This window comes from Thamnophis elegans, chromosome 1 (assembly GCF_009769535.1).
Source record: "Thamnophis elegans isolate rThaEle1 chromosome 1, rThaEle1.pri, whole genome shotgun sequence".
Lineage (NCBI taxonomy): Eukaryota > Metazoa > Chordata > Lepidosauria > Squamata > Colubridae > Thamnophis > Thamnophis elegans.
The window spans coordinates 153,395,778-153,423,050 of record NC_045541.1 but is presented as its reverse complement, the minus strand read 5'-3'; the positions used below and the strand labels follow the sequence as shown (position 1 = coordinate 153,423,050).

At 41.1% G+C, this 27,273-nt stretch overlaps 1 protein-coding gene across 1 annotated transcript in view; it reads left to right on the top strand.

Moving 5' to 3' along the window:
- The first annotated feature begins 5,570 nt into the window (after positions 1 to 5,570).
- The window catches only part of RHOJ (ras homolog family member J), a 64,228-nt gene continuing 42,525 nt past the window's right edge, over positions 5,571 to 27,273 (top strand). The window contains exon 1 of the mRNA XM_032213989.1: positions 5,571 to 5,736. Within this exon, the coding sequence (XP_032069880.1) occupies positions 5,571 to 5,736 (166 nt within the window). The remainder of the gene's footprint in view (positions 5,737 to 27,273) is intronic.

Sequence of the window (27,273 nt, the reverse complement as noted above, 5' to 3'; positions counted from 1 at the left end):
ATGTGAGGAAGGCCAGATGCATGTGCAGGAGGTGAACATGTGTGCGAAGCGAGCATGTGCAAAGAGAGCATGTGGAAAACAAGTGTGCGCACAGCAAACCAGTGGTAAAAATAAGTAAAACCCACCACTGACTGGATTCATCATATTCAACATAAGGAGGGGAAACCAGTGATCTGCAGGCCATATGGAGCTACAGCCCTCTTGCACATTTCCCCACACACTTACACCCATAGATAGCAGGGTTCTCAAAATTAGGAAGCAAAATACCATAATTCAGCCATACCTTTTTTTTTCCTTTCGTTCTTAGATTAGATTAGATTTAATGAATTTATAGGCCGCCAAATCCCGACTCCGGGCGGCTTACAACAAATACATTTTAAAAAGTAAAAAGTGAAAAAAACGAGGAAACACAGATTTAAAAAACACATCATACACCCAGTCTAATCAGGGCTGGACCTCAGTCATGAGGTCAACAGCCTGAGGCCTGCCGGAATAGCCAGATTTTAATAGCCTTTCAGAAGGCCATGAGAGTGGGTAGGGTCCGGATCTCTGGGGGTAGTTCGTTCCATAGGGTCGGAGCGGCTACAGAGAAGGCCCTCCCCTGGGTAGTTGCCAGCCGACATTGTCTGGCTGACGGCACCCGGAGAAAGCCCACCCTGTGCGATCTTATCGGTCGTTGGGAGGTATGTGGCAGAAGACGGTCTCACAGATATCCGGTCCTAGGCCATGTAGGGCTTTAAAGGTAATGACCAGCACCTTGAATCGCGCTCGGAGACCAATAGGGAGCCAGTGCAGCTCGCAGAGGATAGGTGTAATGTGGGTGTACCTTGGTACACCCATTATCGCTCGTGCAGCTGCATTCTGGACCAGTTTTTCTTTTATTAGCAGAAATAAAATCAGTGTTCAACCGTTACTTAAGCCTCACCAAGTTTCCATGCCTGTCAGAGGCAAAATTGAAGGAAGGTGTGTTCATCAGACCAGACATTAGAAGGCTTATAGTTGATCAAGAGTTTGTCAATACCATGACGGATCCACAAAAAGAAGGGTGGATTGCATTTAAAGAAGTCATACGGAAATTTTTAGGCAATAACAAAGATCCTCACTACAAAAAGATTGCCGGAAGAATGCTGAAATCATTTCAAGCTTTAGGTTGCCTGATGAGTTTGAAATTGCATTTCCTCCAGTCCCACCTTGACTACTTTCCTGAAAATTTGGGAGCTGTGAGTGAGGAACAAGGTGAACGATTCCACCAAGACATTAAAGAGATGGAAAGGAGATACCAGGGAAAATGGGGCATTACAATGATGGCAGACTACTGTTGGATGCTTCAGAGAGACATTCCAGATGCTACTCACAAGCATAAATGCACCAAGAGGAGCCTCACAAGGAAGAAGAATCGAGTTTAGTGTGTGTAGGTGAACTCATTTCAGTTCAAAAAAGGATTTTCACGAAAATATGTAATAAAACTTTAATTTTATAAGTCTATTTCCATTTATTTTGAGGTATTGCCTTATTTAACATAGTTACCTAAATTGTCAGGAAACATGATGTCCTATGACAAAATGGAGGTCATTTTTGGATTTAGCACACCCAAAAACATAAAGATTACATGGAATAACCAAAACAGCTCTCGAAAAAAATTTTTTTACAGACCTGTGAATTTGTCCTGTCAGTGTTGGTGAGATAGATGTAAAAAGTGCTGTGACATCAATTGAGACCATTATTTCATTTTCATCCATCATCACGTCTTTGGAGGTTCTGCATGGGGGGAGTTGATAGAGCATTTGCTTCCCCCTGTGAGGTGTCAAAGCCTTTCTGTCAATTCTTTAGCAATGTTGTAAGTGGGGGGTCCCTGGCAATGATACAATTGGATCAAGAGGTACATCTGGGCTGTGTGCTTTGGACACAGTGCAAACCACAGGCCAATGTAAGCCAACGCAAAGCATACAGCCCAGACATACCTCTCCATCCAATTGTATCATTGCCAGGAACCCTAAGTTACAACAGCACTAAAGAATTGACAAAAATCTCACAGCCTGCCTAGGCTATAAGACTTTGGAGACACCAATGTGCTTACATCAAAACTGACTTTGGTTCATGGATTGAACTGATAAAGACAAATTTAACTTTTACATAGTGTTCTGTTTTCATTCCATTCAATTCAAATAGAGCTGGAAGGGACCTTGGAGGTCTTCTAGTCCAACCCCTGCTCAAGTAGGAGTCCCTATATCTTTTCGGACTAATGTCTGTCCAGTCTCTTCTTGAAAACTTCCAGTGATGGAGCACCCACAACCTCTGAAGGCAAGCTGTTCCACTGGTTAATTGTCCTCACTGTTAGGAAGTTTCTCCTTAATTCCAGGTTGCTTCTCTCAATTAGTTTCCATCCATTGTTTCTTGTCCTGCCCTCTGGTGTTTTGGAGAATAATTTGACACACACACACACACACACCCTCCTTTGTAGCAGCCCCTTAAATACTGGAATACTGCTTTCATGTCATCCCTAGTCCTTCTTTTTTGTAGACTGCCTGTACTGAAATCCTTCATATGTTTTAGTCTGTAGGCCTTTAAATTTCAAATGGGAGACTCCTTTTTAAAACAAATGTCTGGGGGGGCAAAAACTCATAATTTGGTGTAGTGAAATATTCTTCTAAATACCCAACTCTTAACATATTAAGTCTGAACATTCCACTATACATCCACGCATACATAAAAGCAAATTTAGATATCCAACTGATGGTGTTTATATGAAGAACTCAACTGGTGGGTGCAGGTCCCGTAAATCAATTTACTGTGCAAACCTCAGCTGTAGTAAGTCTGTTTCTTGACTCAAATGGTAAACTGGGGAATTGGCCCACTGAGCATTTTTCTTCTACTTTTTTGCTGCTTAATAAAAGAAGTTCTTTTATTTCATACTACACTGAAAACATTTTTTTTCACTTTTAAAAAGCAAGCTTCCCAGACCAAAACATAGACCCTTACCAGATGTGCCATGAAAAACAAACTGAAGAATTCCCCTCTCCAGTGGTGGGTTTCAAAAATTGTTCGAACCTACTCTGTGGGTGTGGCCTCCTTTGTGGGAGTGGCTTGCCGCCCATGTGACCGGATATGAAGATGCCGACGACACTTGTCAGAACCACCTTAAATTACCTCACACACAGCACTGACATGCATAAGAATATGATGTAAACTTGTTTTTTAAAAGGCATCTTTGGTTTGCGTTAAAACAACTTCAACACACACGCAATGTTCTGATTGCACCACAAACGCAGTAGTCATCCTTACCTTTCACAGAGGCACTGAGTTTTATAAATATGAGCATGATATTGTAGAATAATCGTATCCAAGGACCAGTGGTGGTTTTCAAAAAATTTTGGAACCTCTTCTGTAGGTGTGGCCTGCTTTCTGGGTCCACTGGTGGAACCTCTTCTAACCGGTTCGGTAGATTTGACGAAGTGGTTCTACCGAATAGGTGCGAACTGGTAGGAACCCGCCTCTGCCCCTCTCCCACCAATCAATTGAAAATTTTGCTGGTTGTTTTCCATTGTACTTCCCCCTACTATGATGATATCAGAAGTTTGAGGAGTAAACGGCTATCTTGTGCAATGGAAAGTGTCCAATAAAGTCACCAACTGGTCAGAAGCCTCCAAACAAGGAGGGTGTAAAACTGCATCCGGAAATGCCTTTAGATAAAGCACCATACAGATCGTTCTTGACTTACAAACATTTGTTTAGTGTTACTATGAAGTTACAAATGCACTGAAAAAAGGTACTTACAGCTGGTCCTCACACTTAAAACTGTTGCAGCATCCCCAAGGTGACATGATGAAACTCAAATGCTTGGCAATTAGCATGTGCTTGTGACTGTTGCAGCGAGCCTGGGTCATGTGACTGCCATTTGTGACCTTCACAGCTGGCTTGCGACGAAGTTAATTGGGGAAGCCAGATTCACTTAATAACCATGGTGCAACTCATTTAGCCACCTTCCTTAGCAATAGATTTTTTGGTCTCAATTGTGTTCATATGCTGAGGATTACCTTTATTGGAATGACTTCAAAAAGCTTTACAAATTTCTATCTAGGGGAGCCAAGAGCTAGTCTGCCACGCAATTTTGAGAGTTGTATGCTCAAAACACTGACAGTTCCAGATTGGAGAAGGTCTCTGTGTGGAGGTTAAGGTTTAGACACAGCTTAATTTATTCCCTCGGTGTTGTATCTTTCTCCACGCAAGTAAGAAAACTCAATTCTTGCTTTCTAATCAGAGCATAGCTAGAATAGGGCAACAGGTACATAATTCCAAAGGAAGTTTAACCTGGAATGGATAAGAACAAACAATTAAAATGTCATAAAATGTCATAGCTAATGACATACTGTATTAAGTTCATATTATACTATTGGACATTTGGTTCTTAACTGCAGAATTGTTGAGCATAAACCATAGCTGATTAAGTGCCACATACTAAAGTGCCTACACAGTGAGGAGACAGCTGAAGCATTTTCTTCATAACCGTGCCTGTAATTTAACAACAACAACAAAATTTACAGACATTCAGCATTCCTGGTAGGAAAAGAAGAAAAAGCAGAGATAAGTTTTTGTGGCCAACTGAAGAGCAGATAAATTCACAGTGAAGTTTGAGAAAGTCTGTGTGTCTGCGTAGTGAAAATTCTAAGAGTTCACAAGAGGTGTTTTTAAACAGAAATGATGGCGACTGTTCCTACTTTGTCCCAGATGCCGCCAATCACTCTCACAGAGGTCAATCCAGGGGTAGCCCAATATAATATCAATCTCACCATGAATGATTTTATGTGTGGGCGCTCCCGAGAGAAGGGTGACGATGATGTCCAGATGGATCTTTTGGAGCAGGAAGCTTGTGAACTGCAGTCTGCAGTGAGACCTCTAGTGTTTTTCTTCTTCCACATCCTGGCAGAGTTCCTGCAAAGTATAAACACACACAGAGCTTCTATTGTTTGCAGCCCTTCACGAGCCCCAGTGATCCTAATATGGAATTCAGCAGGAAACCCATGATTTCCTGACATACAGCAAACTGGAGAAAATAAAGGGGTTGCATGAAATAAAAAGAACAAGAGACACAGGGAGAGAGAGGGAGGGAGTCCCTCCATGAATTTGTTCCAGTTTCCCCTTTCTCTTTGGAAATGCGATGGAGAAATGGAATGGATTTAGCACGAATCCCTGATTTTTCGGGCCAAAACAGAGCAGAAGAACAGACATTCAGCTCCTCCAATTGCTGCTATTTTTAGCCGTGCGAAATACCACCGTCTCTGTATGCAAGATGAAGATTTCCTGACTCGAACTACGAACGACACGCGTGTCGGTGGTCTATTTATTCCTTCACATGGTTCTCTGCGGCTTGAAAAGGTCAAGTGTACAAACTGAAGTTATGATTTCCTGATTGTCTGCCATGCGGCAACCACAATAGCAATAACAACAACAACAACAACTCATTTAAGAAGAAGCCTGCTATCAACCACTGAAATTCCTCTTGGGATCTGTGCTCTTTCGGGTGTGCGTGCAAAAGCTGGAAGGAAAAAGAAGGAAATCAGGAAACCACCAGCATGAGTGGCAAAGAAGAGCCCGGCTACTCAGATAGCAGCGTGAAGAAGATGCTCAAGTGTGTGGTGATTGGTGACGGAGCTGTTGGGAAGACCTGTCTGCTGATGAGTTACGCCAATGATGCGTTTCCAGAAGAATATGTACCAACAGTGTTTGACCACTATGCAGGTAAGAAGAACCCCTTCCTCTTTCTTATATGTGCCAGAAGTCTTTGAATGCTAGCCTGTTTCCGCCCCACGAATGTACATTTACATTCACAGACCCTATCAAAGCTACGTATGCCTTACACAGTGATAGTAGACAGAGAAGTAGGATTCCTAAGGAGTGCAATTGTGAAATCTCCCCTCTACAAGAAAGCCCTACATGTAATGAATGAACAGCCCAGGACTTTACCATCCCTTCCCTCGTGAACTACTTATTTGTGGCAGGTAGAGATAAATTTGGAAAATGAGACCCTTTTAATCATACCACTCTAATCTAATGGTATTGGCTGGCTCTAATTTTACATTAATATTATTTTTTTCCTCTTTGAAGAGGTGACCCCAGCCTAAGGTTGTCCAGGCATGAAGAAGTCCAGCCTAGCTCGAGAAGATGGTTGTCATGGTGATGGAAAGTTTCTCTCTGTGTGTCTCTCATTCACTCACTTAATCTCTCTCCCCACCACACTAATTAGTGTTCTGTCTAAAAGTTCATATGGTGTCTTGCCTGGTTCAGAGCCAGTACGCCAGTCCTACCCAAGGCCTTCTCCATAAGACCAGCTGGCTTCAGGCATCATGAAATCATGTTATTGGTTTGTTTCTTTATATTTCTAATTCACTTAGTATCAGGGAACTTGGTATATTGCAAAGCCCCCATGCCCACTCAGACACACACAGGCCACAAACCAAATGTACTTCAGCCATAATATTGCCATCTCTTGAGAAGTAGAGCTAAAGGAAGCACAGCTATTTGTTTCGCCTAAATTGAACATTAAATGTGGGTTTGTTATTTTGCATAATAATTGTTTATTCCTATGCATGCATGCAAAATTAGAGCTTGTTGTTCGGACGGAAATAGGAAATTCCTTACTATTTCTTCTATAGTAGGGAAACCTACAACTGTGATTATCTGCTGCTCGGTTTAGTATTTCCCCCCCTTTTGAACAAACCTTGAAACAGAGGAAGTTTTCAGAGTTTTTTTTCCCCTGTAAGGCAGGAAATCCATCCCTCACTACCAGGGAGGCTGAATTCTACTCCGAAGCTCATATTGAGCTAATAACATTTACAACCTAACTGGAATGCTCTTGATTCCAATCCATTATAAAACATCAGGAATCTCCATAATACAAGGACTGGACAAGGTAGTTCTGATTTTCCCTGAAAACTTAGTTTGGAGAAAAGATCTGATTTCACAGTATGAAGTTATTTTCCACAAGGGGGAAAGAAATAAAATAAAAATAACAGGTGGGTGAGTGGGAACTACAGTTTTCGGACGTTGCTGGGATCTAAAGTCCCCACATGATTGAAGTAAATCTGATTTGAAATGTAAACTCATTAACCTTGATTTTTCTCTGGGTTACATTTTTAATAGGTGGGCAGTTGTTCAATAAGATAAAGGAATAAAACTGGGGTAGAAAATGAGATATTTTCCTGAAATTATTGGACTATAGTTTACTGGAATGGAAATTAGATGAAACTTAGATGGAGTGCATTGTCAGAATTCAGTCATTATTGTAGGTCAGTGTTTTATGGCTAAATATATGGTACAAATCAAACCAATTAGTTCTTAATCAGTAAAGCATGGTTAATCAAACCATAGCCTCTCATAACATGGGATTTCAGTCAAGTTGTCTTAGCCTAATCTACTTCCAAGATTTGTTGGGAGAATGCAGAGAGTTTAGGAAGAAAGAAAGAACACTTCCCTGAGCTTCTTGAAGGAAGAAGGGGATTAGCAATTGTTATTAGAAATTAGACTTGCTTAAAAGGATAAACAATGCTTCATCTGCTCACACTATTTACAAGATAATGTAACCAAAAACCAATCTCATTACTATCTAAACCACTAGATAATCCTGCAGTCCAGATAAAGCAGGGGTGTCATACCCAATTTCATTGGGGGCCACATCAGGGTTGTGTTTGACCTTGGGGGGGAAGAGGGCATGGCCAGCTCAATGTCACTTGTGTTGGGAGAGCCTGTGGTGGCCTGAGCACTCTGCCAGTGAAATGGGCTCCCGAGTTCCGTTTTTGACTGCGACGACCTCCTGCAACCTTCTGCCAGCAAAAATGGAGTTCGGGTGGGCTGCCCACAACCCTCACATGCTCCCTTTTTGGCTGTGATGGCCCCCTGCAACCCTCTGCCAACAAAAATGAGGCCACCAGCTCGGTTTTCATTGTCAAAGCCACTGCAGGCCAGTCCTTTGCTGTTTCCAGGACCTGCCCACACACCAGATCTGGGCCCTGAGTTTGATACCCCTGAGATAAAGCAATGTAAAATCTTTAACAAATAAAGTCCAGCATCACATATCAATTAGGGAAAAAGAGTTAAAGTAGAAAATTATAAACAAAGCAAAATTGTATCAATATTTCACATTAGGGTAGAGTTACCACTGAATCTTTTGCTCTCTCTTAAAAAAGGATGAGGAACACAACACAGTCTCTAAAACCAGCAAAAAAAAATTGTTGTGGCCTCTTTAAGCCAAATGTCCTTGTGAAATAAACAGTGTATCGAAGAATTGCAATTATCACAAAAGAAAAGGCAACATGTACCTGTAAAAGCCAATTTCATAATACCTCCAAGGGATAATGATGATAAATGGAACTTGGCCAACCATTTGGGAGCATTACTAGCTGTGCTTCTTTTAGCCAGGTTAAAAATTATAGATTGGCAGATCCTTCTTGTTCATTTCACTCCAGGTTCACAAGAATTACCATCTTTTGTAGTCCATAGTTCGGAAGAGTGACACAATTATGTGTTCCATTCCCAGCTTGATTTTTGAATTCACCATATACTGTAGTTTAGATGAATTGGGTCCCTGGTGGGAATTACATATCTCATAGAAATGCTGTCATCAGTAAAATTATGCAGTTTGAGGGCAACATCAGGGAATCTTATCACTGGTAGATATGCATCTATTCTGCAGCTTTGACATTCAGTTTAGTGCAGATATACATCAGTAAGGCCTTTATACATATGACCATTTCAGAGCATGAAGTTCATGGGAAAAATCTTAGCGGGTTTTGGTTACCAGCTGTAATCCACTTCTTGCATTCACCAGTATGAGTCAGCATCTACATTATTGCAAGTATAGATCCAACATGTGTGACATTCTGCTTTCCACAAGATCGACCATGGGAGTAAGCCTCAACTTTCCTTGTTGTTTTGGCCATTACGTCAAATATGTTGCATGTATTCTTATGTATATATTTCATGTCTGCATCTGAGTATCAGACAGATCAGTCCTGGCCTACGTACTCTCAACATAAACATTTGTTCATAAGTAGGATAAAGAGACAATGCAAAATATCAAATCTGCAGGTACTGTAACAAAATAATACGTAGCAGAGTTAATGCCTTTAGAAGGCAAAAATAGAATTCAAAGTGATCTTAACTGGGAAAGAAAATGGATAAATGGTAGAAATTCAATGAAACAAAGATCAAATGTACAACCATAGGATGGGAATAGGTGGCCTGGGTTTAGTGTGAAAAATAATTTGGAATTATAATTGTTAACAAACTGAATAAGAGTTAATAGTGTCGCATGGCTGTGTAAAAAGCAAATATGGTTTTAGGCTCCACCAATAAAAGTATAGGTTTAATATCATTTTACTTCATTTCATGCTTGTCGGACTCCATCTCGATTTTTCTATCCAGCCCCACACACCAAACTTAAAAAGGATTCAGATAAATAAACAGCTTAAAAGAAAGGCAATAACGACACTAAAAACTATGAAGAGTGGTTGGAATAACTGAAGATAGTTAGCTTTAAAGATAAGAACATTGTGGGAAGCACAAAAGCATTTTCCGAATGCCTGAGACAAATGACACACAGAAGGTCAGGATGGTTTTTTTTATTATTCCAAAGTGCAAGACATCCAATAAAAGATTTAATTTACAGAAATGCATGAACAAAATACTTCCCAGTGGTAAGAGAGGGTTGTTTTTTTTTAAAAGGTTATAGACTCTCTTTCACTTGAAGTGCTCAGATAGAGGCTGAAAATCCACCTTTCAGAGACAGTTTAATTTGGATTCCTGTATTAGACAGGAGGTTTTGTGACTGTAGTTCACATTTTTAAAAAAAGCTAAAGTGAATATATTAAAATGGGTAAAAGGATGTATATTATTAATAATTAAAAATGAAAGTGTTTTCCAAAAAATCCACGCTAAAGAAAGTATATATTAAAATGCCCTGATTAAAGGTGGACAACCAGTTAAATATGAGCCAGCAGTGTGCAATGACAGCCAAAAAAGCCAATGCAATCCTAAATTGCATTAATAGAGGGATACAATCAAGATCAAGTGATGTACTAAGAACATTCTAATAAGCCTTAGTGAGACCAAACCTAGAATACTGCATCCAGTTTTGGTCTTCACACTATTAAAACATGCCCACCAAGCCAGGCCCACCAAGCCACTCCCACAGAAAGATATTGAGACTCTAGAAAAGTGCAGAGAAGAGCAACCAGGATGATTAGGGGACTGGAGACTGAAACATATAAAGAATGGTTACAGGAACTGGGCATGGCTAGTGTAGTGAAGAGAAGGTCCAGGGGAGCCATGATAGCAGTGTTCCAATATTTGAGGGACTGCCACAGAGAGGAAGGGGTCTAGCTATTTTCCAAAGCACCTGAAGGCCAGACAAGGAATAATGGATGGAAACTGATCAAGGAGAGATTCAACCTAGAAATAAGGAGAAATGTTCTGAGAGTGAGAACAATCAACCAATGGAAAAGCTTGCCTTCGTACGTTATGGGAGCTTCATCACTGGAGGCTTTCAAGAAGAGATTGGACTGCCATTTGTCAGAAATGGTATAGGGTCTCCTGCTTGGGCGGGGGGGAGGGTTGGACTAGATGACTTGCAAGGTCCCTTCCAAGTCTGTTAATGTGTAAGATGCACGTTGAAAACGTATATGAATCTTTGTATAAGAAACAAAGTGAAAACATCCTTTGCTCTTCCACATTGTACTCAGCAGTAGCCACATGTTAAAATATGTAGTTTGATATGAATAATACATAGGTTTACATCTAGAAATGGCAATCAGCTGAGATCATTTCCACTCTCTTTTATTTCAACAAGTTTCAACTCTCCATGAAGAACAATTTTGTTTTAATCAGTGGTTTGTTTTAAATTAGCATCTTTACAGAGAGCAAGAAGGGTCATGTTAACATCTAATACCCATACCATTAGTTTAAAAACTGTACACATTTCTGAAGGTATAATTACATTGTTCCTAACTATCCAAAGAGTGATTTGGGAAGTTAGAGGTAGCAAAATAACATCCAAAAGAGTTTTAGTGTGTGGAAGGTGAGAGGTTAACAAGAAGCATTTTCTGTCACTTAGAGGGTAATGAAAAGACTTCAAATCTCAGGAAAAGGCGGGGGGACCACAAATTTGAGGGAATAAAATGGTAGAACCATTTCTGTATTTTTCATTCAAATAAATGATTTTTTTATTAGAATCACACACTGAAAAAAAGAATCTAATTCTTCAAGTTTCCACCTGAAACTAGCTAAGTGCCAAGGTTACACAACCATCCTGCTATGATCAAGCCAGACACATTTTTAATTTAAAAAAGTGATGAAAAACAGATCAATACACTAAACCTATTTATGTTACATTTTTAAAGAAGTATCAAAAATCTCATAGAAAATTGAAAAAAGAGAATAAGGCTGGATCAGTATTTGAGACCACAGGCAGGTACATCTGCTCTTTCAGTTGTAAAGAGGTTTATTTTATTACCCACTATATGAATTTAGCATCTGGGTAAAATAGTTTAAGCATCCATTCCATCTGGGATGAAAGACTGGCAGGATGGGGCAAGTTAACAATGACTGCTGCAGAGGGGATGAAGAAAAGGCTCCTGTGCTGCCAAGGTGCCAGAGATAAATAGTTGAGATGACCATTTAATCTGAGGTTTCCTCCAAACTCAGCTCTTCAAAGGATTGGAAGGATCATGTGTTTGTTTATTTATTTATCTCTCTGACAAACCAATGCAAAGGTCATGGAACAAACTCTCAGAATGATGGGCTTGTCTTGCTTGGAAAGCAGCAGCTGGATCACGAGGGCAGACAATCTGTGGATATTAATAAAGCCTTAGAAATGTTTGTCCTTTAAGGAATGCAATAAAAATATCATCCGAAAAATTATTTTGACACTGAAATCACCCTCATTACTTATGTGGGTGTTTATAAAAGCATTGCAAGTCTCCCTAGGATCTTCCAGCAGGGGAAATTAATAGGAAAGCAAAAAGGGGTTGAGTTTAGGAAACAAACTCCAGGTTTCCGGAACTGGGAGCAACACTTCTATTAACAATACTTGTATTTGAGTAAATAATAATAATAATGATAGTGTACATGAGACTGCTAAAAGAAGTTATTTTTCCTGTGAAAGAAGAGAATTGGAAGGAAAACAAGCAGCAAGTAAGCAAAGGAGTTGCTTCCTGCTTAACCATTCCTATATTCCTGTAATGGTGAACCTAAAGTGCCAGAGGTGGCACGCAGAGCGCTCTCTGCCAGCACACCAGTGGTGGGTTTCAAAAAATTTTGGAACCTCTTCTGTAGGTGTGGCCTGCTTTCCGGGTCCACTAGTGGAACCTCTTCTAACTGGTTCGGTAGATTTGACGAACCGGTTCTACCGAATAGGTACGAACTGGTAGGAACCCACCTCTGCGGCACGCACACTGTCACCAGCTGTTCTTCCTGATCTTTGCATGTGCCAGAGCCCCAGAAACCCAAAGATCAGGTCTTTGGGTTTCCAGTGCTCCGGTACGCATGAAGACCAGATGGCCACCATGTATGCACATGCCAGAAACCTGAAGACCAGGTGCCTGGCGCACACATGGCACCGGCCAGTTGGTCTTCCAGCTTTGGAACTCAGGGGCATTCCAGTTTGGGCACTTGGTGCCGAAAAGGTTTGCCATCCCTGCTATATTCCAAACAGCCCCTCAATCCACCCGCTACACACAAACACACGTATAGACTTGGGATGCCATGCAGGGCAGAAAACAACCAGAAATGCATGATGGACAATTAGCTTCTCCCCTTTTTTCATAGGAGATCAACCTCAGTAGATCAAACATCCATAAGCCTTCTGGGTTTGTTTCCTCCTGAAACATTTACAAGAGAATCATCTCCCCTTCCCCTTCCTTTTTTTTAAAAAAAAAATTTCATCTTGCAAACTGACAGGTTATCAGAATGCTAACAAGGCAAAAATCTGTTAGACAAGGCTGAAGCTTTCACATAAATGTCAAGTTTAGAATTTTTGATATGACTCGTAATCAATTCAGTCATAAACTATTTATGGCAACAATTCATGCATTTACAGGTGGGTGTTATTGAGTGATAAGTCACAAATGATGAGATATGGAGTGAGATAAGCGAGTTTTTGCTTTGGGTGGTTGTAGAGAAACAGACCTTTGTAAAACTACTTCCTGCAAGTGCCACTAGCAGGAATAGCCCTTCACGACAGTAGGTTTTATTTGATGCTCTTAAGTTATCCATGGCTTCCAGGGATTCTGAGCAGTCTAGGCATTTTTTCCTTATTTTATCCCATTAATCTTCATTATTAAAATATTCATTTGGTACATTAGCCATTCATTATAACCACACTGAGTTCAACATTCCCCAATTAGATGTCCTCCAGATGTGCAGTATTTTATTTTAAGCTTCTTCATTTCCAATCCTAGCTCAGAATGATTAAAAAAAAATCACTACCCAATAAATTTGCAGGGGATGTAGAAGTAAAATAGTGAGTATCAAAAACTTAAATGATACTAGCATCATTAAGTACTCTACATACCATATACCTTACCTGAGGAGCTTAAGTATTTAATTGCAGTGGTTCTTCTCCTTCCTCAATAATGTCTCTGATCCATGATGAGTATAAAGAGCCAAGCAATTTCTCCTTTGTAAGATGCCACAATGTCCTCTGCTTTTTCTCCTTCTGTTAAGCTTCTACATGAAGCCACTGGAAGAGATTGCCTGACGATTTGGTATCAACAACATGCTGCTGATATCTTACTGGTCAGCACTGGAGATTGTACCAGTGGCTTGATCCAGTGTCTGAATACAACAAGAGTTAGTTGGGATGAGATAGACTGAAGTCCTTCTGGATTCACAGCTTTTGCTGGATGGGCAAAGAGAGGCTATGGCCCAGAAGGTTTTTGCCCAATTTAAGCTGGTATGTCAGTTGCAACCTTTGCTGGAAGAGGAGTATCTGACAATAATGACTCAGACCCTCACCACCAGTTGTCTGAAGTACCACAATAGCTACACAAGTCTGCCTCTAAAGATCACTTGGAAGCTTCCATTCGTTCAAAATGTAAGAGCAATCATATACTTCATATACTGTTGCTTTTGTTTTAGTTAAATGTTTTTAATATTATCTGCGATTTTAAGTTTCAATTGTTTATTTAAGTATAGATGTTTTGTAGCAAATTATTGATCCATTTGCAGTGGACTAAAATATACATAATTAAAAGTAGTACACTACCACCACTTCTCACAATAGGCTAAGCAATTGAACCACTAATTGTTTTATGAAGTCAAATCATTGAACAAAATAAACCTGTACAGTAAACTCTAAATCAGATTCTTAAAGCCCTGGAAATGTTTCATCATAATTAAGTCAGGCAAGACAGATGCAGAAATAAAGACTGTGGATAATTTCCATAAGGCGTTTCTCTTGAAATGCTGTTAACCTCTAAGAATACTGGAGTGATAAGATTTATGATATCCAAGAATTAATCCATCAAGAAGAAAAAGAAGCATCTTCTTGCTTACAGCACATACTTTCAAGAGGCTCTAAGGATACCACTAGTTATTAATCTTTGTGCAAATTGTTATATTAAGATAGAAAAAGATTAAGGTTGAAATTCTGTAGTTTATGGGATGGCATGCATGATTGATGAATGGCATATTTTCCCTTGCCCAGTGGCAGGATAGAGAACAAGCAAGATTCATTTCAATCAGAAGATGTTTTTTCTTGGGTATACAGCATCATCATCATTATCATTTGATTCACTGTCTATCCCAGTGGTTCCCAAACTTTTTCATTCCACCGCCCCCTTGGTGCTACAAACTCATCCTCAGTGCCCCCCACCCAGTGGTGGAATTCAATTTTTTTTACTACCGGTTCTGTGGGCATGGCTTGGTGGGCATGGCTGGGGGATCATGTGATTGGGCGGTTTGCACAACGGATGGAAGATAGTAACTAAAATTCAAAACTGTAACAATTAATTGCACATTTATTCAAAATCCAATTTAAAAACCTTTTTTGTTAATGTTAATTCAAAAAAATTGTTGAACATGATCCAGTGATACCAGGTTTTCAAAGTCTGATAATCATTTATCAAGAACCTTAGTAACTAGTAACTTAGTAAACTCAGTAAAATTTAGTAACTACTTCACTGTTCAGTAAATTCTTAATGTGATGGATGGGCTTGATGAAGTGATACCAGTTTCCCAATGTCTGGTTTTAAGGCACTTAGCTGAGTGCAATGTTTCCCAACCTTGGCAACTTGAAGATGTCTGGACTTCAACTCCCAAAATTCTCCAGCCAGGGAATACTGGCTGGGGAATTCTGGGAGTTGAAGTTCAGACATCTTCAAGTTGCCAAGGTTGAGAGACACTGCTCTAAAAGCATTAGAACTGTTTTCCTCTCCTCTCCTATTACGGTACCAGAGGAGCCTTTTCAGTGGCATTAACTCCTGGCTCTAGTTTCCAGTAGTTTGGGTGATGGTTTGTCTTAAAAGACACTTAAGAAGAGTGGCCCATTTCCTACCAGTTTGCCCCTGGAGTTCATGCAAAACTTGCTTTGTCATCACACATCAAAATTCCCTTTGGCCATTGCCCCGCTGCCCCCTTCCCACCCAAGGAACACCACCCCCATTTTTGTGTTGCCAGAGGATTTTAGTTGCTAGATGCAAATATGGGGATCCCTGGTCCCGGGACTGGGACTGCCATTCACGTGCCCACAGAAAAGAGGGCTCCCTGCCTGCAGAACGCAGTACTGCCACCCTTGGCGCACAGCGTGTGGATCGACGGAGCGCACACCAATGACTGGCTACCCGGAGGAATGCGCAGTATGCAAGAGGCCAGAAGCAACCATGTCTGCGGGAGCATGCACATTCTGAGCCATGGTGCTTGGTCCAGAGGGGGGGAAGCCCTGAGAGGTGTATGCCTAGCCACCATGTGGGAGTGGCTCAGTGTCCTCCGATTTAGTTGTTTCAACTCCCCCCCTCCTCTGCTCAGTTGCGCGCTCTCTCTGTATATTTCCCTCTCCTTTCCCTCTCTCTTGCTGGGCGGTGGTTGAGACTGCTGGTATTAGGATTGATTCTGCTGTTGCTTAAGTCACCGCGGTGGACAGCAGCAGCAGCTAGAAGCAGCAGTGGTAGCATTGAGTAGATCAACGAAGAAGGGGCATTTATGGCAGGCTGGCCAGCTGAAGCTGTAGGCTCAGTGTGGCTCTTTCTCTGCCGCCCCCCTTGCCTCTTAGAGCCCCTCTACTGCCCCCTTGCCTCCCCCCCTAAGTCATCCCACCATCCCCCAGGGGGTGGTACAGCCCACTTTGGGAATCACTGGTCTATCCACTGCCAAGTGAAGACTTCTTCTGCATGTTTCCAATCAATACGGTCCTGATCTTTCTTTTGCCAATTGAGCCCACAATACTTGCTGATGTCATCGATCCATCTTGTTTTAGGTCTCTTTTGTGGGTATACAACATTACCATAAAGCTCTAGAGCAGTGAGTGCTGAAAACAGAGTGCGTGCATGCACGTGCACTTTGCACACACACACACACACAGACGTGAAAATGAATTTCTGGTTTCCGGTACTAGTCTTCCGGTTACTGGCACATATACTTGAGCAACGATCAGCTGGCCGGCATGCATGCTCACGATGGGAAATGGAAGACCAGCTCTTCCAGTTTCTGGCACTGCTATACGCACGAAGGCCAGCTGATCATCACACGCACATGCATGCCAGAAATCCAGAAGAGGAATGGGTGATGCCATGTGTGCCAAGCAACATAGCTCTATGTGCCACTTCAGACACGCATGTCATAGGTTCGCCATCACGGCTCTAGAGACTAGGATTATTAGGTTCCAGAATTCTCGGCCAATTAAGAGTTATTGTGGCTGGAAATTCCAAATGTTGCCATGTCAATACATCTATAAAACCCCATCTTGTAGAATTAAAGCATAGGAGGACTTTTATGCATTATCAACAAGTAGGAGCTGAGTTTGAATGCTATTTTTAGTTGTGCATACTTTAAAATAATTCTGAAAAAGTGCTTTGGACTTCACCCAAGTGCAAGCATAGCACTGTTTCGCTGTTCATTACAAACAGCCCATCATTATTCAGGCTTCAGCATAACTCTGAACTTAAGATGCAGCTGTTTTATGGAGTCAACTTTTCATATATGCGAACAATTCTCTAAATTCTATCCTCCAACTAACTGTACAGACAATTCCCAGATTTCCCCAAAACTCCTGAATCAGGTCTAAAAGTCATTTGGTCCAAAATCTCGCTCCTCACAATAGCGAACCTAGTAAATGTTGAAGCTGAATCTGAAAGTTGCAGCCATCTTTGTGCTTCACAATTACTTTTTTAAGAGAATGCTGATTTCAAACACAGATCCCGAGTGCAATTACCAAGATTTTCAAAACCAGTGGAAAGATTTCTTGCCTATACATTTTTATCCACAAAAGAATATTTTTAAGGGCAGATCTGATTCCAGTGAATCTAGTTCTATAGAAGGTCAGCTCTGTCAGGATGATGTAGCTCTTTCAGGTAGGATGCTGGAAGCCAGAACTGTCTATACCAGTGTTTCTCAACCTTGGCAACTTGAAGATGTCCGGACTTCAACTCCCAGAATTCCCCAGCCAGCATTTGCTGGCTGGGGAATTCTGGGAGTTGAAGTCCAGACATCTTCGAGTTGCTAACGTTGAGAAACACTGGTCTATACCAAAGGCCTGACAGGTGTTTTTTAAGTAAGCGGACTATGAAGTGGAGGATGCAGTCCTGTCTCCATTCTTTAAGGAAGTTTCAGCTGCTGTCAATAATGGGAGAGGTAATGTGGTGGAATGTAGTCTAAACTCTAAGACAGTAGGCGCAGCTTTCCAGAGGAGCAAGAAACCGTGAAGTTTGGCTGGGAGGAAGACGATCAAGACTGTTCTTCCCTGGGAGTTCTCAGAATATATTTTTAATGATGCTAGTACTGTGTTTCCCTGAAAATAAGACAGGGTCTTATTTTCTTTTGACCCTCAAAATAAATATTTGGTCTTATTTTCGGGAAGATCTTATTATTTTTGAGGTGCAGTTGATGGCGAGCATGGTCATGTCATGGTTGCTACTTTGTTGCAATATTTTGGGGGAGGGCTTAATTTAGCGCATGGACTCAAATGCCCTATTGGCTTATTATCCAGAGAGGTCTTTTTTTCAGGGAAACAGGGTAGCTTGGTAACATTTCTATCTATAGGTAGGGAACAATAATGGAAGCTGCTCTGAAATAACTCAGCATGTCTTTCTTGGTTTTGGGTGCCTAAAGGCACCATCTTGACCTTTCCTTCAAGAAGCAAGATAATATGGGACAACCTTGATCCTCGATTCTGCTTCAATGGGTCAATATAGAAACTACACACAGTTGTCCCTTTTATAAGTAAGGGTGGGAAAGTAACTGCCAGGAGCAACAGCATTTTTCACCAACCATGCATTACCTATTGCCTAGTAGAGGTGCTTTCATTAGAGGAACTGAATAGCAATAGCATTTAGACTTATATACCGATTTACAGTGCTTTACAGCCTTCTCTAAGCAGTTTACAGAATCAGCATACTTCCCCCAACAATTTTACCCAGGTTAGTGGAAGGTTAGACGGCTGAGTCTATCTGAGTCAAACTTGAGCCTGGTGAACTTTGAATTGCCAAATTGCAGGCAGGCAGCAGAAGTAGCCTGCAGTACTGCATTCTAACCACTGCATCCCAGGCCATATATGGCCGCACTTTGTCTAGCATGCTTTAGTACTGTGTTTAGTATAGAGCAGAGTGCAGAGTGCAGGTACAAGACAACAACAGAGGACTGTATGGAGTTGCGGGGAGGGAAAGAGAAAAGGGTTCCTTACATAGGAGATTCATCTATGCCCGTATTTCCAAACGTGTAGCTGTGGAAAGAAATACAGTATAATTTCTCAAATCAACTGAAATGGGTAGGTGGGAGGATTAAATATAATTTCAATTGTATATATTCATGGCAGCTTTCCCCTCTCTTCCCCTCCTTTCCATATTATGCCTTGCTATCATTTTTTTCATATATTTTAAAGTTATAATGTCTGGATGTCAGGAGAGACAGATTTGTCCAAGCCGTAATTTTCACAAAGACACTAGGTTTGCCCACTTCCTCTCTCAAGAGCTGTTTTTGGAAATGGCTTAAAAATAGCTTTTTTTGGTATTAAGAACTTTCAGAAGGACAAGTTTTATTACACTGGTTGATTTTCTTCCAATCCACAGTGAAAGATTTATGTACGTTTAAAAGTTAAGGAAAACTTTTTTAAAAAATATTAAATAAGCAGCAAAAGTGCAATTAGAATATTGATTTTGGAAATATTTTAATCAAACTAAGGAGCCAGATTGACTGGAAACAAGACTTTGAAAAAGTCATAAGAAGATTTCTTGATTTGTTTAAAATTTTATTAAAATATATGAAGATCTGAGCTTAAGTGTAAGAAATGTCTTCCAGGGAAATGTTCTGCATGAGAGAAAAATATGATAAGAGATCTTGGAAGGTTTTTTACTAGAGGCAACCAGAAAGAATTAAAGATTTTGGTTAAAGAAGAATTCCCATTAATACAGAATGGAGTAAAATATTTTAACTCTGAAAAGATGTTATACAAGACCAACAAATGATATTGAGATGTTAATAGTTACACAAATAATAAACCAGAAAAACAAGTTGGATCTGTGGATGTTAACTCAGAAAAGTGACAGACAATTTTCTTATTTGGATTTATAAAACTATATGCTATATCTGTACCTAGGAAGGGATTCTTGAGGAAATCAAAAGACAGAAGTCACCAATAAATGTAGATATTGCCTTTTCTCTAATCAAGAATCAATTTACCCATCTCAGCAAGATCTGTCAATTTCATTACCACACTCTTTGTATCATTTATTATACTGGGGAAAGTGTGGTAATCAGTGTTAGGATTTGCACCTATTCGGGAGAACCAGTTGTTAGCTTTCTAAGCGGTTCGGAGAACCGGTTGTTGGAAGAAATCTTATTTTGTTTGTTCCACTTTACAGAGCTAATCCTGTAAGGAAGGCAGGAAAGAAATATTCTGGTGTTGTTTCCAGCCTAATCTTTATTGCCCGGCTTACAGAAACTGCCCCTCTGGTTATTTCCTTATTACATTGTAACAGCTAAGGTGAAGTGCCCATCGACCTGAGTGATGTTGAGTTTAGCCAAGCCCACACAGTCACATGACCACCAAGCCACACCTACCCAGCTGGTCATTAGGGCAGAAAACCAGTTGTTACATTATTTGAATCCCACCGCTGTATAAAATATAGTCTGGATTCCCAGAAGGGAAGGAGTACATTCCAGAAGATCAAGAGATGGCAAAGTTTACATAGTTTGGGCAAAAAAGGGGCCAAGTTACTCATCTCTAGAACTTCTCAGAGTTCATCTTTAATGATGCAGGTAGTTGCTTTAAGTTGACAAAATTTCTGTCTATAAAGGAAATGGCTTAGAAGTAATTTTATGTTTCTGTCTTGGTTTCTGCAGCCTGACAGAAGGTGCTTGTTTACCTGCTGTTTTGCACTGCTTCAGGGTTTTTTACTGCAATAGAGAGCCATTTTCTCTACAGGTGACGCCTGAAGGTGTCATTTGTTGCCACTCTTCAAAAAGAAGCTATTGCATCTTTTTAAGGGAACTCCGCTGGGAGCTTCTTCCTTCTCACTGTACAAAGAATAAAATGCCGACAGTCTTACAAAGATGCTTCAGGAATTTCATGGGCCTCCTGCACGGCCTTCATCTGAAAGCCATTGTGTTCATCAATGTGGATATAAGGAAACCTGGGGAGTTATGGGATTTATTTAGGAAGTGACCTTTTATCCTGTGGTCCAGTCTTGATTCCTTTGTTTTAATCCGGTGATTAAACCTGGAGGTTTTCTCATAGATGAAGTGTTTACTGTGTGCCTTCTCTGGAGCCTTCCAAAAGCTTTGAGACTGATTTTCAAAGTAAAGTCACCACTGCCAATGATCCTGCTGGCTGGGCATTCTAAAAGCTATAATCCCAACAAGGAGAAAAAATTGGCCTCCGCAATAAAATGGGCTGCTCATTTAGGGCTGCAGTATGAGAAACTGTTCACAAAATGTGTGTACATTAAGAAAAAATGGGTGCAAATAATATTACAAAAAAAACCCTGTAAAATAGAAATCCAGGTAGTATTTTGTTTATTTGCATACTGCATTTATTTACTTACAATTGTATGGTAAACTGTCACAAAACACAACTCTGGAAAGCCATGCGCACAGTAAAGAAAGTGTGTGGATTTTTAACGGAGTTTCCTCCCTCCTACGCATAAACTTATGGAGAAAAGGGGAAAGGAAAAATTCCTGCAGCAGAAAATAGAAAAATTGTAGACAGCAAAATGGACAGATTCATTCAACACTGACATTTAGGCTCTGGAATTCTAAGGCCACCTCTTTAGTGACTCGTGAAACAATTGTTCAACTCTTTTACCATGCATTTGGTGTCTTACCTTTCACTCACATATAGGTGTTTCTGTAGTCTACACTTTCGTGGATTTTCTAATACAGATTTTAAATGATGGATCAAATTGAATGTAATGGAAAAAACCATTACATTCAATTTGATCCATCATTTAAAATCTGTATTAGAAAATCCAGGGAAGTGTAGACTACAGAAGAAAGTTGCATTATGGTTCAAAGTGTGATAAGTTTGCCTTAAATGTACTTTTCTGTGTATATCCCTGCACATACAAGTGTCTTTGAACTAAGCCCTTGACTGTCACCTAATGTGAAATCTGATCATGAAGAATAGTCAGATGGCAATCCAATGAACCTCTAATGTACACTGCAGTTCTTCATATCCAAGCAGGCTTTGTGTAGCCAGGACAATACTGGTGTTTGTACCAAGCGTGAAAAACCAGAACACAACAGAGCCATTTTCTAAAGGGCCTTTTACTTGGCTCCAGCAAAAAGAACATTCTGTAAAGTTCAGCACCAACGTAAGCGCATTGTATTTTACGTGACTCTGCAGAGCCAACAAAACTGGTTCTTGGCCAACTGTGTTCCTTCACCAGGATTCTCTAAAAGACTTTAGCATTAATAAGAAAAAACTAACCCAAAGATTATAGCTAATTACAGTCATATTGATTGTCCAGAGACAAACTCAATCCAAGGTAGAGAATATGCCAGAATTCTATGCGAATGCTGAAAAGCCACATGGCTGACTGGTTGTAAGGAGAGAGAAATCAGCACTGTTCAGACATTTCCTGATTACAGAGAAGATGTAGACCCATGTTGTGTTAGCCTGTAGTATCCTGAGATGAATCCATTGCAGGGGTGGGTTTGTCAGCATTACTGCCAGTTCGGTTCACGTGCAATTTTGCACACAAGCACTCTCTTCGCTTGCTCGTGCGCCTGACACGCGATATGCACGCATGCACAGTTGCTTCTAAATAGGTCTGTGCATACGCAGAACATTTTAAAAGGTCAAAAAAAAGATGTCGCGGCAATCGAGGAACCGGTTCAGGGACATGGTGAGCATGCTGTCCCTACTTGTTCGGCGATCCAGTCACCATTTTCACTACCGGTTCCACCGAACTGGTGCGAACTGGTAGGAGCCCACCTCTGATCCATTTGTGTGTTAAAACACTTTGTGTCAGGATGTTAGGGTTGCAAAAACTCAAATCATGGTGTTTTAAGTGAGTTGCCACATCAGAGGCTCAAACGATACAAGAAACAACCAGGATTTGGATTCTAAGGGAGGAGGGATTTAATTTTTTAAAAAATTATATTTTGGCATCTATAACATTGTATGGCAGCACATTAGAGGTGGTATTCAGCAAGTTCTGACCAGTTCTGGAGAACTGGTAGTGGAAATTTTGAGTAGTTTGGACAACCGGTAAATACCACCTCTAACTGGCCCCACCCCCATCTATTCTCTGCCTCCCGAGTCCCAGCTGATCAGGAGGAAATGGGGATTTTGCAGTAACCTTCCCCTGCCACACCCACCAAGCCATGCCATGCCCACCAAGCCACACCCACAGAGCCAGTAATAAAAAAAATTGAATCCCACCACTGCAGCACATGACGCTGTTATCTGCCTAAAGAGATTGCCAATCTCTGCCAGTTAAGGTTCATGTAAAAAAACCACCAGATGATAAGTGAAGTAAAATAACCAGACTGCACGGATGATGCATTAGAGGCTGGTAGTCAAGTTATAGGAATCTGAATCATAGGACCACATAAGAGACAATGTACTGACAATGTTCCTTCTCTGTTCTACTGTGAACCGACAACTTCTAAGTTTCAGGCCATAGAACACAGTCACTTTATTGATCAAATGATTAATTCACTCTTGATGAGGCTTTCCTTTACACCATACCTACACCATACTCATCAGTATGATTTCTATACTTATCAGTGTTCCTGAAGATACAATGAGGGCTGATTCTCAGACCTGGGCCTTGCTTTTCATAGTTCTTGCAAAAGTGTACTATTTTCCTCCTTATAACACCTGGATAATAAACCTACCAGTAGGCTTGTGACAATGCACGTATTCTATGTCCATGTAAGGCTCTCAGTTGTTAATGGTACACAAACACTGCCCCTTTTCAAATATCCTGCTCAGTGTGCAGATACCTGGGTTAATCCCTTTAGAATGTGTCTCTTTATTCGTGTCAGAAGCATCACATTTTTTAAAAAAGTCATACTATATGACATAGCATATAAAATACAAGATTAAAACATGTACAAATTAAACAAACCTTGCCCAGACACTAGCAACATTGTGTTCTGTCGCACTGCCATGAGTGGAAAGATCATTCCATAGAGCCGAAACCACAATTGAAAAAAAAGTCACCCAGGTCCCTTCAGATAGCATTAGTGCATAATAGAAACTGCAAGAGCATATAGCAGTGTTGGCAAACCTTTCGGCACCAAGATGATCTTCCGGTTTCTAACGCACATGCACGCGCGAAGACCAGGTGGCCGGTGCATGTGTATGCGCTGGAAACCGGAAAAGCAGTCGTCCAGCGCAGACTCAAGCACCTGGGAGATAATCTTACAGTTTCCAGCATACCCATATGCACCAGCCACCTGGTCTTCTGGTTGCTGGCACACATGTGTGCATGAAGACCTGCTGGCCTGTATGAATGCATGTGTTGGAAACAACGCATGTGCACCAGGCGACTGCTCTTCCAGTTTCCAGCACTTCCACATGCGCGAAGACCAGCTGGCCAGCGTGCCGGAACCCGGAAGAGCAATGGGCAATTGCTCACGTGCCAGTAGAGATGATTCTGTGTTTCACTTCCAGCACACATGTCATAGGTTTGCCATCATGGGCACATAGGATGAGAAGAAACAAATGGAGATAAGCAGTTCCACAAATAACCTATTTGTGTGCCTATTCAGCTTTATGACTTATTTCTTGAGGGTAATAATCACTGTAAACATCAATAGCTAATGGGAAGATTCAGCTATTATTAAGTTCTGGTGGAATTTCTGAAGAATCAATAGTTATTGCTGTGCCTGCGAAGTAACAGGAAAATAAACCATTAAATGCCTATTTTATACAGCATATTATCAATATTTATACACTATAATATAAATAGTGGTGATCCTACTTATTATACTAATGTAAAGAGGCAAACAAAGATTGAATTTCACAATTGTTCACAATATTTCACAAATATCAGTAACAAGGGTTGAAAGATGTGTACACTGTACGATACTTGGGTTGGATTGTTGTTGGTGTTCAAGCAAGTTGTGTCTGATTCTTCACAACCCCGTGGACTATAGCAGTGATGGCTAACCTTTTTGGTGCTGAGGGCTGAAAGCACACACCCGTAATACAATGCACCCATGCCCTAGGTGGACTTCAACTAGCTGGGGATTTCTGGGAATTAAAGACCACGCATCTTAGAGGTTGTCAAGGTTGAGAAACTCTGGCCTAGGCCAAAATCAATGCACTCTAAATGGAAATAACCTGTCAGCTTTAATTAGGATTTCTACACTAGCTAGAAAGCCATCTTGGAAATCAGTCAATCTGGGTAATTTTGCAATAATGGAGGAAATAATAAAATTTGGCAACTTAAATAAGGCATTAAATTGCTGGCACAATTAACTCAATGTTTACCTACTAAAGCACATGAAGGAAAGCACTATAGCTATTCCATTTACTCTAATCTGTGGTTAACTGATCATTTCTTCTGAACTGCAGTGTGTAGCATAACTGGAGACCTGCTGGCTATAGCAAGTGGATTAAGAGACAAATTACTATATTGAAAGAGCTGTAATGAATTGTGAATGCAAGGTATTTAATTATTTTTATTAAACAAATATACCGTATTTTCCAGACTATAAGAAGCACCCGTGTATAAGACACACCAAGATTTCAAAGAGTTGAGTAAGAAAAAAAGTTTTGGTCCTTCCTGGCCCCCAGGAACACTCTGCAGGCTTCAGCAGGGCTGGGGAGGGGGGGCAAAAACAGGACCATTTTTGCCTTCTCCCAGTCCTGCTGAAGCCTGTAGAGTGCTTCTGGGGGCTGGGGGAAGGCAAAAATGTCTCATTTTTTATGAAAAATGGCTCGTTTTTCACCCATTTTTCCACAAAAATGGAATGCAGGGGCAGGGCTTCTGGAGGCCAAAAATAGCTGTATTCGGTGTATAAGACGCACCAACATTTCCATGCTCAGGTGGGGAAGGTGCACTTTATACTCCAAAATACGATATATGGTTGCCTAATTTGCCATGACTCTTGAGTGGCCTACATTAGTTCTTAGCAGTTGGCAGCTCAAACATTTGAGTTCACATTGAGTTCATTACATTTTACCTATTTTCTAGTTCTGACTGCAATACAGAAGATCCTTCTGTTAATAGAGAGCTATAGAATCACTGCATACCTTCAGCTCTGCTCAAAAAAGGTTTTGTAAATTAGATAATATATCACAAGTGTTTGCCTCTTTATCTATACATAATACAGCAATGGGGGAGGATGTCCAGGAATGTTTTCATTTTAGTCTGGTGGGAGGAACGTAAGTCTGATTCATGTGCAGAATATTTCTTGTCAACCAAGATTAGCTCAGAAAAAAATGATATAAAACAGAATACTGAGCTAACTTCTCATGATGAGCACAGCATACCATATGAATAAAGCAGGAGGAGGAGGAGATTAGCAAGCAAAGGCTGAAACACTATTTCTTAAAGTAGCATTCCCAAACCTGATGTCCTCCAGATATATAGTAGGTCTCATAACTGCCAGCCAGTAATGGAGTATCTAGGTTGAACAAAATAGCTTCTATACCATTCTATCTAGTCTCCAAACTGGTTTCTGCTACTTTGATCTAGCCCAGTATTTCCCAAATGTAATAACTTTAAGTTATGTCAACTTCAACTGGCTCAACTCAATTCACCACCAATATGCGGATGATACTCAATTGTATCTGTCCGCCTCGTGCCAATTTAGCGAAGCAGTGGAAGTGAGGTGCCAGTGCCTGGAGGCTGTTAGGGTCTGGATGGGAGTAAACAAGCTGGCACTCAATCCAGACAAGACCGAGTGGCTATTGATGTTTCCTCCCAAGGACAGTACAGACTCTCCATCTATTAGCATGAGGGGTGAAAGTTTGCACCCCTCAGAGAGGGTCCGCAACTTGGGTGTCCTCCTGGATCCGCAGCTGACATTAGAACACCATTTGTCAGCTGTGGCCAGGGGGGCTTTTGCCCAGGTTCATCTGGTGCACCAGTTGCGGCCCTATCTGGACCGTGAGGCACTTCAAATGGTCACTCATGCCCTCGTCACCTCAAGGCTCAATTACTGCAATGCACTCTACATGGGGCTGCCCTGAAGCGTGTTTGGAGACTACAGTTGGTCCAGAATGCAGCCGCGCGAGCGATATCGGGTGTACCTTGGTACACCCATGTTACATCTATCCTCCGCGAGCTGCACTGGCTCCCCATTGGTCTCCGGATGCGCTACAAAGTGCTGGTGATTACCTTTAAAGCCCTACATGGCATTGGACTTGGATATCTGAGAGATCGCCTCGTGCTACACACCTCCCAACGTCCGATAAGAACTCACAGGCTAGGCCTCCTCCGGGTGCCATCGACCGGACAATGCTGCTGGCGACCACTCGGGGGAGAGCCTTCTCTGTAGCTGCTCCGACTCTCTGGAATGATCTACCAGCAGAGATCCGGACCCTTCCCACTCTCGTGGCCTTCCAAAAAGCCACCAAAACCTGGCTGTTTCGACAGGTTGCTGATTTTTTAA